This window comes from Micropterus salmoides, unplaced genomic scaffold (genome assembly GCF_014851395.1).
Source record: "Micropterus salmoides isolate LMB-PRFRI ecotype aquatic unplaced genomic scaffold, ASM1485139v1 Ms_hic_scaffold_6, whole genome shotgun sequence".
Classification (NCBI taxonomy): Eukaryota; Metazoa; Chordata; class Actinopteri; order Centrarchiformes; family Centrarchidae; genus Micropterus; species Micropterus salmoides.
Genome location: NW_024044348.1, coordinates 12,355,729 through 12,372,207, shown reverse-complemented (window position 1 = coordinate 12,372,207; position 16,479 = coordinate 12,355,729). Strand labels below are relative to the sequence as shown.

General features: G+C 40.7%; 1 protein-coding gene across 1 annotated transcript; it reads left to right on the top strand.

Moving 5' to 3' along the window:
- Positions 1–1,935: 1,935 nt before the first annotated feature.
- On the top strand, positions 1,936–13,712 carry usp8 (ubiquitin specific peptidase 8). Its single transcript, XM_038700918.1, has 19 exons — positions 1,936–2,065; positions 2,757–2,933; positions 3,150–3,294; positions 3,433–3,518; positions 3,632–3,770; positions 4,242–4,284; positions 4,391–4,562; positions 4,783–4,945; positions 5,083–5,224; positions 5,797–6,083; positions 6,191–6,682; positions 7,610–7,684; positions 7,871–8,169; positions 9,139–9,360; positions 9,451–9,661; positions 10,779–11,015; positions 11,145–11,287; positions 11,524–11,656; positions 12,104–13,712. The coding sequence occupies exons 2-19, from the start codon at positions 2,830–2,832 to the stop codon at positions 12,260–12,262; spliced, it is 3,252 nt and encodes a 1,083-aa protein (XP_038556846.1). The 5' UTR covers positions 1,936–2,065; positions 2,757–2,829; the 3' UTR covers positions 12,263–13,712.
- Positions 13,713–16,479: the final 2,767 nt, after the last annotated feature.

The window sequence follows — 16,479 nt, the reverse complement described above, 5'->3', positions numbered from 1 at the left end:
CAGAGGCAATCAATTCTTTCAAATGATTCAATGAAATTAATAAAGCACCAGAGGATGTTTATCTAAGCCATTTGAAATCTGTACTCCTGTTCATCAATATTAAACCTGCAGAATTAATAAACCTGTTGATTTTCAGAAAGTTCATTAGGTAGAAACAGGGCATGTACACTTCATTATTTATTAGCGCCATATACATGTGATTGTCAGACATACTTGTTTTTCTGTCCAGCACCTGTAAGAATCTAGCATGCGCACGCTTGTTTCAGCTTTTTCACCAGGAAAATTCAGCATCATTTTTAATGTAGATTTTTGGCCTTTCATTCACATAGGTGCATTTCTTGTACTGGATTCAAACAGCAGCATTTTTCAAAAAGACATCTTTGTAACACATTACTCACATTCAGCAGATATAAGTCATCAGCTCTATTACACAATGTTTCTGTCATTAAGTACAAACTGTTAAATTTGTTAATCACATGTTTTCTGTTAAACTAGTTACATTTTAAAACATGGGCAGTACATTTGTTTTCCACAAAACATGACTTGAAAGTTTTCTGAATTACAGTTGAGGTCAAAATTCTTTGAATCTGGGCAATAACTGCTTCACAGACTTTTGATCCCACTGAAGACAGGAAGCCCAGTACCAGGCAATGACTAAGGTAATGGTAAGTGTGTGTGTGGTACAATACAGAGAAGTAAGTGTTATGTGATATGGCGCAGAGCACACTGTGACTATTGTGCTCACTGTGAGCCTTTACATCTGTGAGTCTGAACCTGATGAAAGCAGGTTTAACCATAATTGTGAAATTGAAGCTCTAGCACTGCCTTGTGACATCAAAGTCAAAGTGCTTCCTGATGGATCTTATTCTGTTGCTTTTATTCAAATAAGCTGAACGTATAAACATGACATCAGCCAATCACAAGAAACAACATTGGGTTTGATAATTTAAACCAAAAGTCAGAAACAATGCATAGACAGAGGATTTCATCACTTAGTTGGACATGAGTAGGAGCAGAAAAGAGACACTGATAATGGCAAGAAAATTGATGATGATGAAAAAAGAGAAACAGGAGCTAGGCGTAGGTTTAGGTTTAGAAACTTGGTAGCTGGCTCATGGTAACAGCAACTTTAGCATATTTTCAATTAAGAGTTCAAGCTGTGGTAGAATAATAACTGATTCAATTCATTTTTACTTATATTGTTATTTTCTTTCCCTTTAGCATTCTTAATTTATTACTGGAAGGTTGATATCTGGACTGGCAATATAAATCTAAGAGTAGCAGCACTTGCCCTTCCCTTGTTACCACCACTAAACTTACATTCTTTTATATTTGTATTTCTTTATAATTTGTTGTTTTGTGTGTGATTGTGTATTTCTTTGAAATTTGATGTTTTATTATGTTTTGTATTTGTTCTGTCTATTGATTTTGACACAAAAGCTTCCTGTTGTGGATGTGTGTGAGTGTTAACAGGACATTCCTGAAAAAGACACCACCGCTCTGCTTTTGTATTTTTGTTTTATTTTATTCCTGTGCAGTACTTTGTTAACATTGTGTTTTTAAGCGATTGATATACAAATTCATGGAAAGCAAAACTCCTTCTTCTGGATGCTCTTTGAACCCTATATAAACTCTTTATTGGTTTATGTTTGATGTTTTGAAAAGTTTGATCTCACAATCAAACAATAACATACAACAGATTGCAAAACATTTATGATATATGGATTCATTTCAATGCCACTTAAGCCATCCCCACAATGTATTGCACAAGACAACAATGTAATTGGACAGAAAATGATGTCCTGTTTCATTTAGGTTTTTAGACCACAATCTTCCACAGACACAACTAGTAGTTTATATACAACTGTCCCTTTTTAAAAAATATTTATATATGCTTGTATCTTTGCTTTGATAAAGATGTGTAAAGATGTTCCAGAAGGTGGCAGTAATGCAACATTAAGGATGCCAGCTGCTGCAAAACCTCAAAGAAGAAGAGGAGAAGGAGGAACAAGGAGTCAGCTGTCAAAAAAAAGTAGCTAAAGTGTAAGCAACCGATCAGAAAGAGGTAATATTCTAATTAACATTATATTATTAAACAATCGTCCACTGTGTATGTGTCGGCATTATTACGAAGGGACATCTGTTTACTGCTAAATGTGATTATAGCCGTGACAACCTTTGTTAGCTAACCTAACGTTAACGCTCAACTTAGCTCAGAGCGTAGTTTGCTAACTGACGTAGCTAGCTTAGCTGGCTAACGTGAAAGGTAACACGGCTACGTTAACATTTAATTTGGTAAACGGTGTTTATATTAACCCAGTGGTTGGTTTGTGCTTGTAGTTATTCGTAGGCTGGCCAGCAGTCACCCAGTCATGGCAAATGGTCGCGGCTAACATTAGCCAGGAAACTATTTCATGTTGTTGTCGTCCATATTGACTTAACGTTTAGTTACCTGCGCCAGCTGACTACAAGCAGAAGCTACCTAATTTTGGCTAACGCAAGGTGTAACTTATAATCGACGACATCCTATTTTCATTGTAATGGTCCTTATTCTGTCCATTTTCAAATGCTTAATGGCAGCTAACAGCAAAGCTCGTTTAATTGTAATTTCACTGAGACGTGACTGATAATATTGGAAGCAAACAGTAACTTAACGTTAAATGTTTAATAGATGCGATTTGCAACAGGAATTGTTGAAAGTTTTCGAAACCGCGTGTGTTGACTTTATTTTGCTATCACATGTCACATGTTTCCAGAGATGTTCAGAGCTTGTGTACAGTACAGACCGGTTGCCTGCCTGTGAGCTTTGACTGAACAAAACCCGCGAAGATGCCTGCAGTATCCACCGGGGTCAAGGAGCTGTATCTGTCCACATCTCTAGGTGACCTCAATAAAAAGGCTGAAATTAAGCCAGAAAAGACAAGCACCAGAAGGTAACGTCAGGTTTCATGTTTACTGGTATGAACCCAGTGTGTTAGCCAACAGCAATGATGTAATGAATCAAAAGTCCTGGAAAACACACTCATTACACAGAGCAACTGTGAATTTGTCTCTGTCTAGAGATGGGGGAAAATGCAACAAATGTCCCCAGTCAAACTTCAACTACGGACATTGCAAAAGTTGTTGGGTTTTTTTTTGCTGTGTTTCAGCTATGTTCAGAGTGCCTGCAAAATCTTCAAGGCGGCAGAGGAGTGTCGCCTTGACAGAGATGAGGAGAAATCTTATGTGCTGTACATGAAGTATTTAACAGTATATGACATCATCAAGAAGAGACCAGACTTCAAGCAGCAACCGGTATAGTTAATAATTGTAAAATTGTAATCTGTGTGTTTTCTTTGTTAATCTAAAGGTGTAGTGTTTCTTATGTAAATAAATGTCTTGAGTAAAGGAAAAATATTTCTGAGTAACTCTTTGCTATTCCAATGTACAAAGGAGTATTACATGACCATGCTTGGGCCAAACAGCTTTAAGAAAGCAATTGAAGAAGCCGAGAAGCTCTCTGAAAGCCTTAAACTCAGGTTGGAGACTTTGTTATCTTACACTGTACGCACCTTATTATGTAATGCGCAAGCTGCAAGCTAGGACACCAGAACATGAGCGTGTAATCGTGTAAACTTTACATTTTAAACAGGTATGAGGAAGTAGAGGTTCGAAAAAAACTTGAGGAGAAGGAGAGACAAGAGGAGAAGAAAAGGAGGGAGGAAATAACAGAGAAAGATGCTGGTCGAGGCTCTCCAAAAGCATCAGTAAAAAAGAAGGACAGCAAAAAGGTAGCAATGTCAAATAATGAATATACTGTCATTGTATCTTCATATTAAAGAAACATGAGGCAGATGCTTCATTTAAATGAGAACTATTTTAGTCTGTGTGTCTAAAAGTGTTGTTTTGCAAGTTGCAAGTTTTTGGTTGAGTCTAGTAAAGCATTTACCGCACATTTGTGTGCCTATTGGGAAAGAAAATGTGATTTAAACCTTCAAACATTTTCTCTGCCTATGATATAAATGAACTTGGTTAGGTTTTATTTCAATCTACTCTCGCTTCATAACAGTAATAACATAACACTACTATCTTAATGAACAAATATGAAAGGCATTGATGTAAGTAATGGTATTTTCGTTATCATTTCTGAGGTATTTTATGTAAGAAGAAATCAAGCCCAATCCAATCAGTCAAATCAAAATTGTTAGCGTATTAACAAGATGATGGTTTCAGCATCGATTTCTTTCATGTCTGTATGTCAGGTAAATGGAGAACAGAATGAGCTGAAGACTGCAACATCAAAATGTAAGCAGTGTAACACAAAAGAAGTCTGAAATTTCCTGCCATTATGTTTAGTCCTGTACCCATGAAGTATAGTCTTTTGTGTTGATTTGATGACTTTATCTGTTAGCTGCGGGGCCAGCTGGTGGGATCACAGCTGAGAAACTTTTCCACATGATGAAGGACCAGACAATTACAATAATTGTTATGGATGCCCGCAGCCACACAGACTTTGAAGAGTCTCACATTCAGGTCCCCGCCCAGACCTGCATCTGCGTGCCTGAAGAGGCTATTAGCCCAGGGTGAGAAAAGGGTTTGGGGACAAGGCCTGGTTGTTTCTTTGATCTGATACTGAATGTGTAATCTGGTTTTGGTTGTGATAGGATGAAATAATCTAAATTCTTCTATTAACTTGTTTTTCTGTTTGCCCTGTTTCTGTCATTAATTGTCAAACAATGACAGAAGAAAGTCTGAACTGCTTAACCTGATCTCCTGAACTGAAATATCATCATGCCTTTTCAGAATCACTGTGAATCAGATTGAGGCAAAGCTTCCAGAGGTGTCCAAAGAGCATTGGAAGCGAAGGGGATTTGTGGATTATATAGTCCTGCTGGACTGGTTCAGTTCTGTCACTGACCTTACACTGGGCACTACATTGCGGAGCCTCAAAGATGCCCTGTTTAAGGTGTGTGTGTGTGTGTGTGTGTGTGTGTGAGCGTGTGCGTGCGTGCGTGCGCACGTGTGTGTGTGTGACTGTATAGTATGAATTACACCAGCAGAATTTTCCCGTGAGGTACAATAATGTGTTTGCACACTCCACAGTGGGACAGCTTCACCTTCCTGCGTAGTGAGCCGCTGGTGCTGGAGGGAGGCTACGAGAACTGGCTGTTGTTTTACCCTATGTACACAACCAACGCTAAAGTTCGGCCCCCTAGGCAGAATATCACCAGCACCCTCCCTCAGTGTGAGTATAACTAGAATGCATTTTACAAGCTATGTATTTTTAGTTGGCCATTTATTTATTGCCAGGGTTAGTGGTAATGTAGCTGTTATTTTATTTTAAGAAACTGTCAAAGAAAATCAGTACATTTGTAAAATAAAGTGTGCTTTATTCCATCCCAGATTTTATCAAAATGTCATACTTTCAGATTCACCACAGAATCTATTCCTGAACCTTGCATCCCACACTGTGCTTATGTTTTCTGAATTTGATCCCTTCCTGTAATGTCAGTACACCAAATAAATGATGTCTGTTACCAGGTTTTACTGGTCTCTTGCTATAGGAAACTGTTTGTGTGTAATAAATATACACAATAGTTTCCAAAGCACATTTTAGAGGCTCTGAAAGGCTCTTAAAATAAATGTTCCTACATAAACTATATTGCACATTATGACCAGTTTCAGAACCTCCATTCTTTCCCAGTAGCAGTGTAAAGGCTTGTGTTAAGTACAGTGTAGCTGAACTCTTTAGTCTAATGTTTCTAAGCAAGTCATTCTCTCTTGAATTAATTTTATTTTCTTTGATGTTTTCAACAGTGAATTTTAGCTACCCATCCCTAGAGGAACCAAAGCCTCCGGCCCCACCTCAACCAGAGCCTGAGGTAACACCCGAGCCTCAGGAACCTTCCACTCATGTGCTGGTGAACGGGGTTGTGCCAGCAGAACCCCCCGCATCCAAAACTTCTGTGGTTACTGACAGGTTGTCAGACATTATCGGTTTGCCCGTTGCAGGCTCCACAAATTCTGGGCTAGACCATAGTAACAAGGGCCCTGCTGCACCCACATCCAGCCAGACACCTGCAACAGCCAAGGCCTTCCCACAGGTATTGTATCTACCCTGACACTTTTGAAGAAAACCAAACATTACGACTCTCAAGTGTGTCCAAACCACACTCATGTTTTGTTTAACCCTCTTGTTCTCCTGTCCCAGTTTGACCGTACCAAGAAACCCTCTGTCCAGGTGTTTGATGAGCCTAAGCCCAGCCAGAACGGATCAGCGAATGACTCTGCCCAGAATGGACCACTTGTTCCTGACCGCTCAGTCAAACCACCCTTAATCTCCAACACGTCTCTGTCTAAAGAAGAACAAAGTCAAATACACTCTGAGGTGGTGGCAGTAATGGAGAAGGCGAGGCAAGAGCAGGAGAAACGCATCAAGGAGCGTCGTTTGGAGGAAGAGAGGCGGGAGAAGGAGAAGCAGTTGAAAGAAAGGGAGGATAGTGAGAAGAGGAAGGAAGAGGAGGGGTCGGGAAACCATGAGAAAAAGAAACTGGAGAGGCAGAAGGCAGAAGAAGAGGAAGTCAAAGAGAACAGGGTGTGGGAGGACAGAGAGAGGAGGGGAAAGGAGCAGAACCCTGACACACCCTCAAAGAGTATGTCTCTGGACTCCCCTATTCCGAACCATATTGTTAGTGAAATTAAGGTGAGTTCTCTTGTCTTTGTTCTTTACCACTACAGTTTGGTGTTACATTTCACCCCATAGTTTGTGGGAAGGTACATAAACAAAATGAATGTTAAAGGCAGGTTTAACATTTATGCTATATATTATTTTTAAAGATAAAAGATCTAATAATGTTATACCCCTTTTTATACAGCTGACTCATGTAAGTTGTGGGTCTACAAAATGCATATTTAATCCACATTTGACACAGAGATGGCTGGTATCTGCAAATGTGGTTCACACACTTCTGCTAAACCATATAATTACCCTGAATTACATTACAGAAGAACCAATTAAGTTTCCCTTTCAGTTCTCTCTGTAGGCTTACACTCTCACGTCTCACCCACTAACTCTTATTGTCCAGCTCTCGTTATCTCTTTTCTGGGAGTCTTTTCATTGATATTAATTCATATTCGTTTAACTTTTTTTCCATCCTTCTCATTTCCATTACTAATGTATTGTAGATGCCCATTGACCCAAGCTGGTTCACTCGCGTTGACTCATTAAGCTAGACTGCCATCATGTGTTTAACCTGCGTCACTGTCAGTCAGAGTGGAGTATATGACAGACCCAAATCATAAACAATTTGATAGATAAATGCAACAACCACATATGCAATCTAAATACTGGAGATGATTTTGTGTTGCAGACATTCTTAAATTGATTTTGTTTAAAATGTTTCCAGTTGTCTTTCCCAATTATTATTTCTACATTACAGAAATGTGACTTTTTGGTAAATGAATAATACAGTTGAACAATGCCAGACATGTTTGAGACACTGGGCTTCAGAAACACCTGTTGCCCTGAAACTCTGTCATAATTGTTTTTGTAAAGAACTTTTAAGTGAAGTAAGTGTGTGTGTGTGTGTGTGTGTGTGTGTCGGTGTGTGTGTGTGTGTGTGTTTCACAGAGGGAGCCCCTGACGAGAGCAAGGAGTGAGGAGATGGGTAGGAGTGTGCCGGGCCTTCCTGTTGGTTGGATGAAGGTACCAGATGTTTAAACCTGAAATACGTTAAGTCATTTGGAGTTTTTGAAGATGAAAGATAAAAGTTAAAAAGGGCTATCTATTAACTGAGAAATAATTATTTTCTCACGCCTGATTTGTTCTGCCTATTGTTCTAAATTGAGTCATGTTCCCCCCCCCCCCCCCCCCCCCCCATTTTTTTGCTAGTTCCTTGACACAGTAACTGGGACTTACCGCTACTACCATTCCCCAACCAACCGTGTCCACCTGTACCCTCCTGAGGTCACTGTTCCCCAGACCCCACCCTCCACACCGCCAACAGTCAAACAGAAACCATCACAACCCGCTGAGCCAGACACCAGCCGTGAACAAGAGCGGGAACAGTCCAAACTGAAACGCTCCTACTCCTCCCCTGATATCAGCCAGGAGCTGAGAGAGGAGGCCCAGAAGAAAGCCACCGCCCTGACCACTGCTGCTGTCATACCCACCATCAACAGAGAGACCAAGTAAGGCTCACAGATGTTTTATGATACACCAGGCAAACAGTGTTATGTCTGCTTGGTATGATTTGTCAATGCAACTTATAACATACACTGAGTGACCAAAAAATAAAAATCCCTGTATATTATAAATTATTATAAAGCCTAATGGATAATGCCTCTGTGAACATTTTTGATTGTTGACAGTGTGTCAGAGAGATGTTGATTCAACCCTATAGCTTCTGATATTGTTGTATTTGTGTGATTTAATTACATTTTTTAATATCTTGCCAACTAGTTGAGTTGACTTTTTTACAAGTTGTTGTATTGGGGGGTTTTCTTCTGGTCACTGGGCATGTATGGATATTTAAAGCTGATTTGTGTTGTTAACCTGGAACCAATCCCAACAGGGACAACACTGAGTTTTGATTTAATGGTCACAGCATTTCAGTTACTATATTTCAACATGTAGCCAGAACCTGCTTCACAATGTAATATAGTCATTTGGATGCTGTTGAAACAACAGTAATATGTAACCTGGGGATCAAAATGTTCAGCTTTCAGCCAAATTTAGAACAGATCTAACCGAAATGTGTGACATAATATGACAGGCAATCTTCTGAAACAGTGCTTACTGGGCTCAGCCTCCAGTCATGTTCAGGCAACTGTGATAAGTGGACAATGTATGCATGAATCATATACAGTCCCCTCCAAAAGTATTGGAACAGTAAGGCAAATTCCTTTGTTTTTCACTGAAGACATTTGGGTTTAAGATCAAAAGATGAGTATGAGACAGGAGTTCAGAATTTCCGCTTTTATTTGCTGGTATTCACATCTAAAAACACGAAAAACTAAAACAAAGGAATTTGCCTTACAGTTCCAATACCTTTGGAGGGGACTGTATTATCATAATTGAGTTACACATTGTATTTCGTTGAGTCTTATCTCTGCAGAAACAAGTCTGATATTCTCTCATTGTGCTCCTCTGCCCTCCAGACCTGCTATTGCTAAAGCGTATACTAAAGTAGAGATTGTGCGACCTTCGGCTGCCAAAATTCGCAACCTGAATCCTACATTTGGTGGTCTTGGCGCATCATTGACTGGCCTTCGTAACATGGGCAACACATGCTACATGAACTCCATCTTGCAGTGTCTGTGTAACACTCCTGCCATGGCTGAGTACTTCAACAACAATTACTACCTGGAGGACATCAACAGGTCAGGTCAAGTGGAATTACCTACCATAAAGAATCAGGTTTAATTAAGGAAATATTTAACATCTTTGTCTCTGTTCTCTTCCTCTGCCAGGTCCAACATCCTTGGCCATAAAGGGGAGGTGGCGGAGGAGTTTGGTGTGATTATGAAGGCCCTGTGGGCCGGTCTGTACAAGTGCATCAGCCCGCGGGACTTCAAGATCACCATCGGCAAGATCAATGAGCAGTTTGCTGGCTATGACCAACAAGACTCCCAGGAGCTGCTGCTGTTCCTTATGGATGGACTCCATGAGGACCTCAACAAGGTAGTGCACACACTTACAATTCTTAGACATAACTCACCTTTGAATTAAATATTGAGTGAATAAATAATGAGTAATTTATTCCTTTTAACCATGGCTTTCTAAGGCTTGCTTTCTACTACCCCTGTATGTTGTTGCACATTTGCCTGTTAATAATAAAACTTAGTCTTTCATCATTTTCTTTCTTTCTGTTTTTTCAATGGGTTTCATTTTGATGGCAAATTAGAGAGTAAGTAAATAGCTGTGTGTCCTTGGTCCACCTGCAGCAGTGTGAGTGTAGCGTGTCTGCATCTGTCAGAACCTCTGCATGTAGACCCAAGACATGCCTCATTGCCTGTATTGACTGATTGTGCTGGCTCCATGTGCGTTTGAATGGAGGCTAGGACTAGGTGAATTGGTGAAAAGACAGAAAAGGATCATTTCATAGCTTAATTTTTATGTTATTCTATTTTTAAACTTACACAAAACAGTAAAACCTGATCATTTTTCAAAGACATTTTTCCTAGCAAAGGCCACTGTTAACCTTTCAGAGGAGATGGTTTGGTAGCTTTGAGATACTGTGATACTGTCTCCACCTGGGGTTGAGTTGAAGTAGCACTTTCACCCCATTTAACATAAATAGCTATTCAGACTTTCAAATTTAAAGGATATTGCCAATTGGGTTTTAACAGCTGATGACATGCATTTCTCATGACACACTCTCCATCTCATCAAGTCCCTTTTGTGTGATGTTCAGACCTGTCTGCCCTCAGGCTTTCCCAGACCCAGTCTACTTTGTCTCTCCAGGCTAATTGATAAATCAGTCCGTGTAATTGATGAGATATTAACTAGCAAGTTTTCACCTGCCTTTCACATCTTCCTGCCTATTCTAACGAGAGTGAACTGGCTGAACTGCATGCTAATGAAACTGAAAGAGATTAGATTTTGATTATTAGGTGTTGAATACAAAGTTTATCACTTAGAAATTCAGTCTGTAGTTCTCAGTGAGTTCTGTGTTTTTTTTCAGTGCTAACTGCAGTAGTATAATTATGACCAGTATAGTCTGGTAGTCTGTATCTGCTTTAGTGGGCTGCAGTTGTTCCTGTGTGCCATCATGTTGTTTCTCCATCTCTGGTGTCAGGCGGACAACAGAAAGCGTTACAAGGAGGAGGAAAACGACCATCTGGATGATCAGATGGCAGCCGACCTGGCATGGAGCAAACACAAGCTGCTGAACGAATCCATCATTGTAGCGCTGTTCCAGGGGCAGTTCAAGTCCACTGTGCAGTGTCTGACCTGCCATCGAAAGTCACGGATATTTGAGACCTTTATGTACCTGTCACTGCCTCTGGCCTCCACCAGCAAGTGCTCCCTGCAGGTCGGTCATGTGTATGTCCTTTACTGAGGCACAAAGTGTTCTTGCCGTAACAGCATTTAGATTTATTGTTGAGGGCAGTGAAAAATTATTAAAATAATTAAGTTTGAAATGTTTGTTGCTTTTTGGCAGGATTGTCTGAGGCTCTTCTCTAAGGAAGAGAAGCTGACCGACAACAACAAGGTGTTCTGCAGACACTGCAAGGCCCACAGAGATTCCACCAAGAAACTCGAGATCTGGAAGGTCCCACCCATTCTCCTGGTGCACTTAAAACGGTCTGTAGTGATGTTGACATTTAAAATGATGTAGACCAAGACTAAATTCTTCTTTACTTTTAGTAATACTATTTCTTAATTGATGTTTGCACTTTCACTGTTTGTGAAATAAGATGAGGAAACTTTGAAACAGTCCCAAGAATTTTTGAATTTTTAGTTTGGACTTTTATTTTTGGCCTTCTTCTCAGTGTTACCACATTGACCCGATATTTCTTTCATGTGTGTATTTCCTGCAGATTCTCCTTTGAGGGAAGATGGAAGCAAAAGCTGCAGACATCTGTAGACTTCCCTCTAGATAATCTGGACCTGGCCCAGTACGTCATTGGACCCAAACAGAGCCTGAAGAGATACAACCTGTATGGCGTTTCTGTAAGTAGAAGTGAAATTAATTCTGTGTATAATAATGTAATAAAGTGTATTGGGTGGACAAAAGACTGTAGGCTTATGCCAACAGACAAAACAAAAAACAAGAGAAATATGCTCAATACAGTCATAAAAAGAAGGTTAAGAAATGCAGACAATGTATGTAGTATTATTACTATTGATATGTAGGTATATTTTGTACTTCTTTCATAAAGCTGTCAGATCTTTGGTTGGCAGGGTCCATAAGTTGTTGGAAAATAAGACAATAATCTACTTCTACTTTTCATAGCAATGTGTTTGGACACTTGACACTTTTTTGTCTTTATAAGTATCAAGTATAAGTTAAGCACACACTGAAAACTCCAGCCTCAGTTTTTTTTTTTTTATAAGTGATGTAAATATGTGTTACCTTGCTGTTTAAATAAGCTTAACCTTCCTCTTTTCCACTACCAGAACCACTACGGCGGTCTAGATGGCGGCCATTACACAGCCTACTGTAAGAATGCCCTGAAACAGCGCTGGTACAAGTTCGATGACCACGAGGTGTCTGAAATCTCCACCTCCTCCGTCAAGTCCTCTGCAGCCTACATCCTGTTTTACTCCACCCTGTGATGGAGGCTGTAGCACACGGAGAGAGAATTCTACACCAGGGTAGCGACGCTCAAGCCTAGAGGTTGTTTTTTTCTTTTTCAAATCACAGCTCTGAGGACCTGGTGCACGTAGTTACGTGTTAACTAGTCGTGTGTGTGCGCGCAAGGACTTGACTCGAGCGAGTGGCTATGAGATCCCGTCTGGCGCAGATCGGAGAAAGGTGCAGGCCCACTGTGCAATGCTTCAGCTCCTAGAGGACCTTATACCTGTTAAACATGCCGTCTGTTCATATTACTGATAATCTAGAGACTAAACGGATGCTCCTTTTCTTCTTCTATACCTTGATGGTTGTGTTGTAGGGCTGACAGCTGGTTCAGATGCTCTTCACTGTCATTTCTGTTGCACTCAGTGTGGATGGCCGTATCGCAGAACTGATCTTGAGCTTTCTTTTACCTTGTATACACCAGGGTTAACAGTTAGATGGCATGTACATACTTACCACTGCTGATGTTGCACATTTAAAAATGTAAATACTTGAGGACAAGGTGTTATCTGTTAAGTGACCAAATTATAATTTTTTTTTTTCTTGAAAGTAGCAGCCATCATGGTATCACCATATTCATAAAGTCAAACCATATGTTTTAGGGGTTTAACTCTATAGCCTTTTGATGTTTGACATGATCTTAAAGGTGGTGGAAGTGAGTGCAGAATTTGGCATTCTTCATAAAGAGAAGCAGGAACTGAGATTATTGCTTGTTCATATTAGCCCAATTCTTGCACTTACACAATATGCAATCAATTTAAGTTGTTTATGTAGGACACATTGTTTAACAGCAGACGAATCAGAATGCTTTGAAACGATACTGAAGCTGAGATCTTGTTCGTCTTACTCGGTCCTGCCAGTGACAGAAAAAAAACGTACCTGCTTCTATAAAGGTTGTTGTAGAATTAATTCTCTGTTAAACATACTTAACTCTTTACATTATTATATTCAAACACAAAAAGTATTTAGAGGAACAATTACTGGGATAACGTGGCCTTCTTGGCTTATACAAGTGATGCTGGTTTTGAAGGAACATGTTTCTAGGAGGCTGGAATTTTGATTTATCTGATTAAATTTAGTACTGACCCATGAGAATATGAAGACGTGAGAAATTGACCTCATTGACTTTTGACAGGAGTGCGTTACTGTCAACATTTGATGCCTGACTTGCTGACCGACCGACTGACAAGGGCAAGCACAAACTATACTGATAATTGTTTTGAATGGACCACAGATCTGAGGTGGCAGGATTTGACACTCTGCTTCCTGAGTACAGTTTTATTGCCTAGCATGAGATCATAATCGTTTTTTCTTTTTACTTGTACATGTTTATTTTATTTCCTAATGCTCTAAACAATTGTTTCAGATATAACAATTATATTAACCTCAAACTACTCATGACTATTTATTAAAACTGCTTCAAATTAGTGTTTGTGCCTGTGATTGTTTCAGAATCTATAAGCTATAGTGGTGCCACATAAACCATGTTCTAATCCCTTTTCTGGTGAAGTTATAGGACAATATGGTGTACAAACATTACAACAGTTGGCTATAATAATGGCACAAAAGTCAACAGTTGATCTTTTTAAAATCTATTTGGAATAAGGTTTAAAAAAAAAAAAACAAGCATCAGAGATGTTGTCTGACTATGGAAGTTCACCAATGAGGAGCAGATTATTGATAAAACCCAAACAACAAAAAGCTCAGTCCGCTCATGGATTTAGTCAGAGAACTCATAGTCCATGAATCTTTGGCTTTTGAAAAGGCTCGCGGCTGTAGAGCAGCATGTAGGCATTTGGAGACTGCACCAGGCTGTCCTCTACCTCTCTGACCGCTGAGTCGTCAAAACAGTGCCAGGTCTGGGTCAGGGTGTTTTGGCACAGAGCTGTGTAGTGACCCATGTTCAGATTACCTATATGATTCTAGAGAAAGTAAGAGTTCATTTAGATCAGTGCTTCTCAAACTTTTTCTGTCACTCCAAAAAAAGAATTAAGTGTAAAACATGAAAACGTCTACCTACACCTTCCGTGTTTAAATAATCAGCCATTAGATACAATTTACTGCCATCAAAAGATATTTCATCTTGAAATTAATTTATGTGTGTATGTGTTTACGCACCACAACAGCATAAAGGCAGTAAGAGGAATATGAGGTATTCTCTATCGAGCTGGATAGAAACGGGGTGAGATCAAGCGTCGCAGAGAAGAAAACATTAGTCCTCAGTTTCACTTGATTCTTCCCCTTGCAACCAAACCTGCAGAGGAGATAAAGATCACATGGATTTAAGAAGCCATTACAGCTGATAATACCTACAACATTAGCTCTCTAGTATTTCCAGGGTAATGCATTGTTTATGTACTTCACAAGAATGGGCCACAACTTGATGAATGTTTATGCTCACTTAAATCATCCATTATTAAAATGTCAAATTAGTGTTTTTGAGTATCATCACCATCACCATCACCACCACCACCACCATCACCATCACCACACATTTCTACCCACCGTTTCAGGTGCAACATGAGGATCTCGGGAGGTTTGTCCATACAAGTAAGGACTGCTGTTTCTCTCCTCAGCCCACATACTGAACACAGCATCTGCTCGCCTCCTGACAGGGTAGTCTGCTCGAAGAACAGTGACAGGCAATCCTGCACAGCATAAAGACAGAATTGTGAGACAGCACAGAACAAGACCACCAATATCTAAAATATGACATGCATACAGTCTGGATGATGCTTTTAATGTTGCAAGTTGGAAGCTGCAAGCACCTGCAGCTGTTACAGGGTACCTGAATGGAGCACTTAATGATATCTGTTGGAATTGGTAGTGACAGTACAGTGAAGGTCTGTGTGCTGTGTGCCTGGTGGTCGCAGTGCATGCAGAGAGTCATGTAGCTCAGCTGGCCCTCAAACATGTGGGTGACAATGGTGGACTCCACCGCTGCAGTGGCACAGTTTCTATTCTGTGCTCGTCTCTGCTGTCGCATTGAGGAGCACTTCTGGCGCTTTGCAACCTGGAAAACATACACAAACACACACAGATTGACTCTTTCTGTAGGTGTAGTAATTTGCCACATAGAGGTACGTGGTGAGTGATGGTGCACATGTGATAACTGTAGCTGCACCTTTATGAGGTCGTCATGGAGTGCATTGAGGAGAAAGAGCAGCAGTTCCTGGGCGTCTTGCTGGGAGTCATTGTTAAACTGGGGGAGGATGGAGCACAGCACAGACCTGGCCTCCACAGGAGCACAGCTGGAGCTCCTTCCCATCCACATCTCCTCCAGTAGACGCACAAACACCTCAGCCACCCGGCACTTAGACCTGCATGAACAGAGGTTAACCCGGTGGGGAAACGAAATGTCAATTTTCAAGCAAGTCAGAAAGAGAGCTGGTGGGTGGTCTTACCTTACCAGCTCTTTGCGAGTGTCCTGATTGAGGAGGTGCTCTACAAAGGGCACAGTGGAACACAGACACTGTAACACAGCGTTTAAGTAGCAGGAGTTGCCGGAGTTGTCCAAACCGCACACTCCTGGTCTGTTCCACCTCTGCTGCCTCACTGCAGAGCTGCGGCATTGTTTCTTATTTTCCATTATCTGACCACAGCTGAAAGTATTTACCCTGCAAGACCAGTGGCAGAACCACATTCTTATTCCTGGGCAATGTTGCACATTGTATCCTAATTTAATGTAGTCACAACATTAAAAACTGGATGTGGCACCTTTGGATCTGGGAAATTGTGTGTGAAATTTTTTTTCGTTTGTTTTGTTGTTGTTTTTTTCCCAAGATCTAAAAACATGTAGGATCTTATTAGACATTAGAACAAAAAGTAAGACTAACCTTTGCTTGGAAGGATTTGTTAAACTTGTCTCTTGGTATGAAGTGCTGTTCAGCTGTGGCAGAACAGGCACAGTGACATTGCTGTCCATGGCCAGCTGAGAGGCCAGAGTCCTGGTGAACTCGGTCAAGTGGAGCTGCCTGTTTGAGCCCTGGCTCTGCAGAGTGTGGAGCATAAATGTGTTGATGCAGAGGATGTGTAGCGTCGCCCAGAGGCCTGGGAGAAACACATCCGCCACTGATCCTTTCAGGTCCGACTGAGGAAACAGAGCAGGTCCGGTCCAGCCCTGCAGGTGGGCTACATGTTCAGACAGTGAGCCTTCACATGCTTGTTGGAGCTGATGCTGCGTGACTTGCAGAGC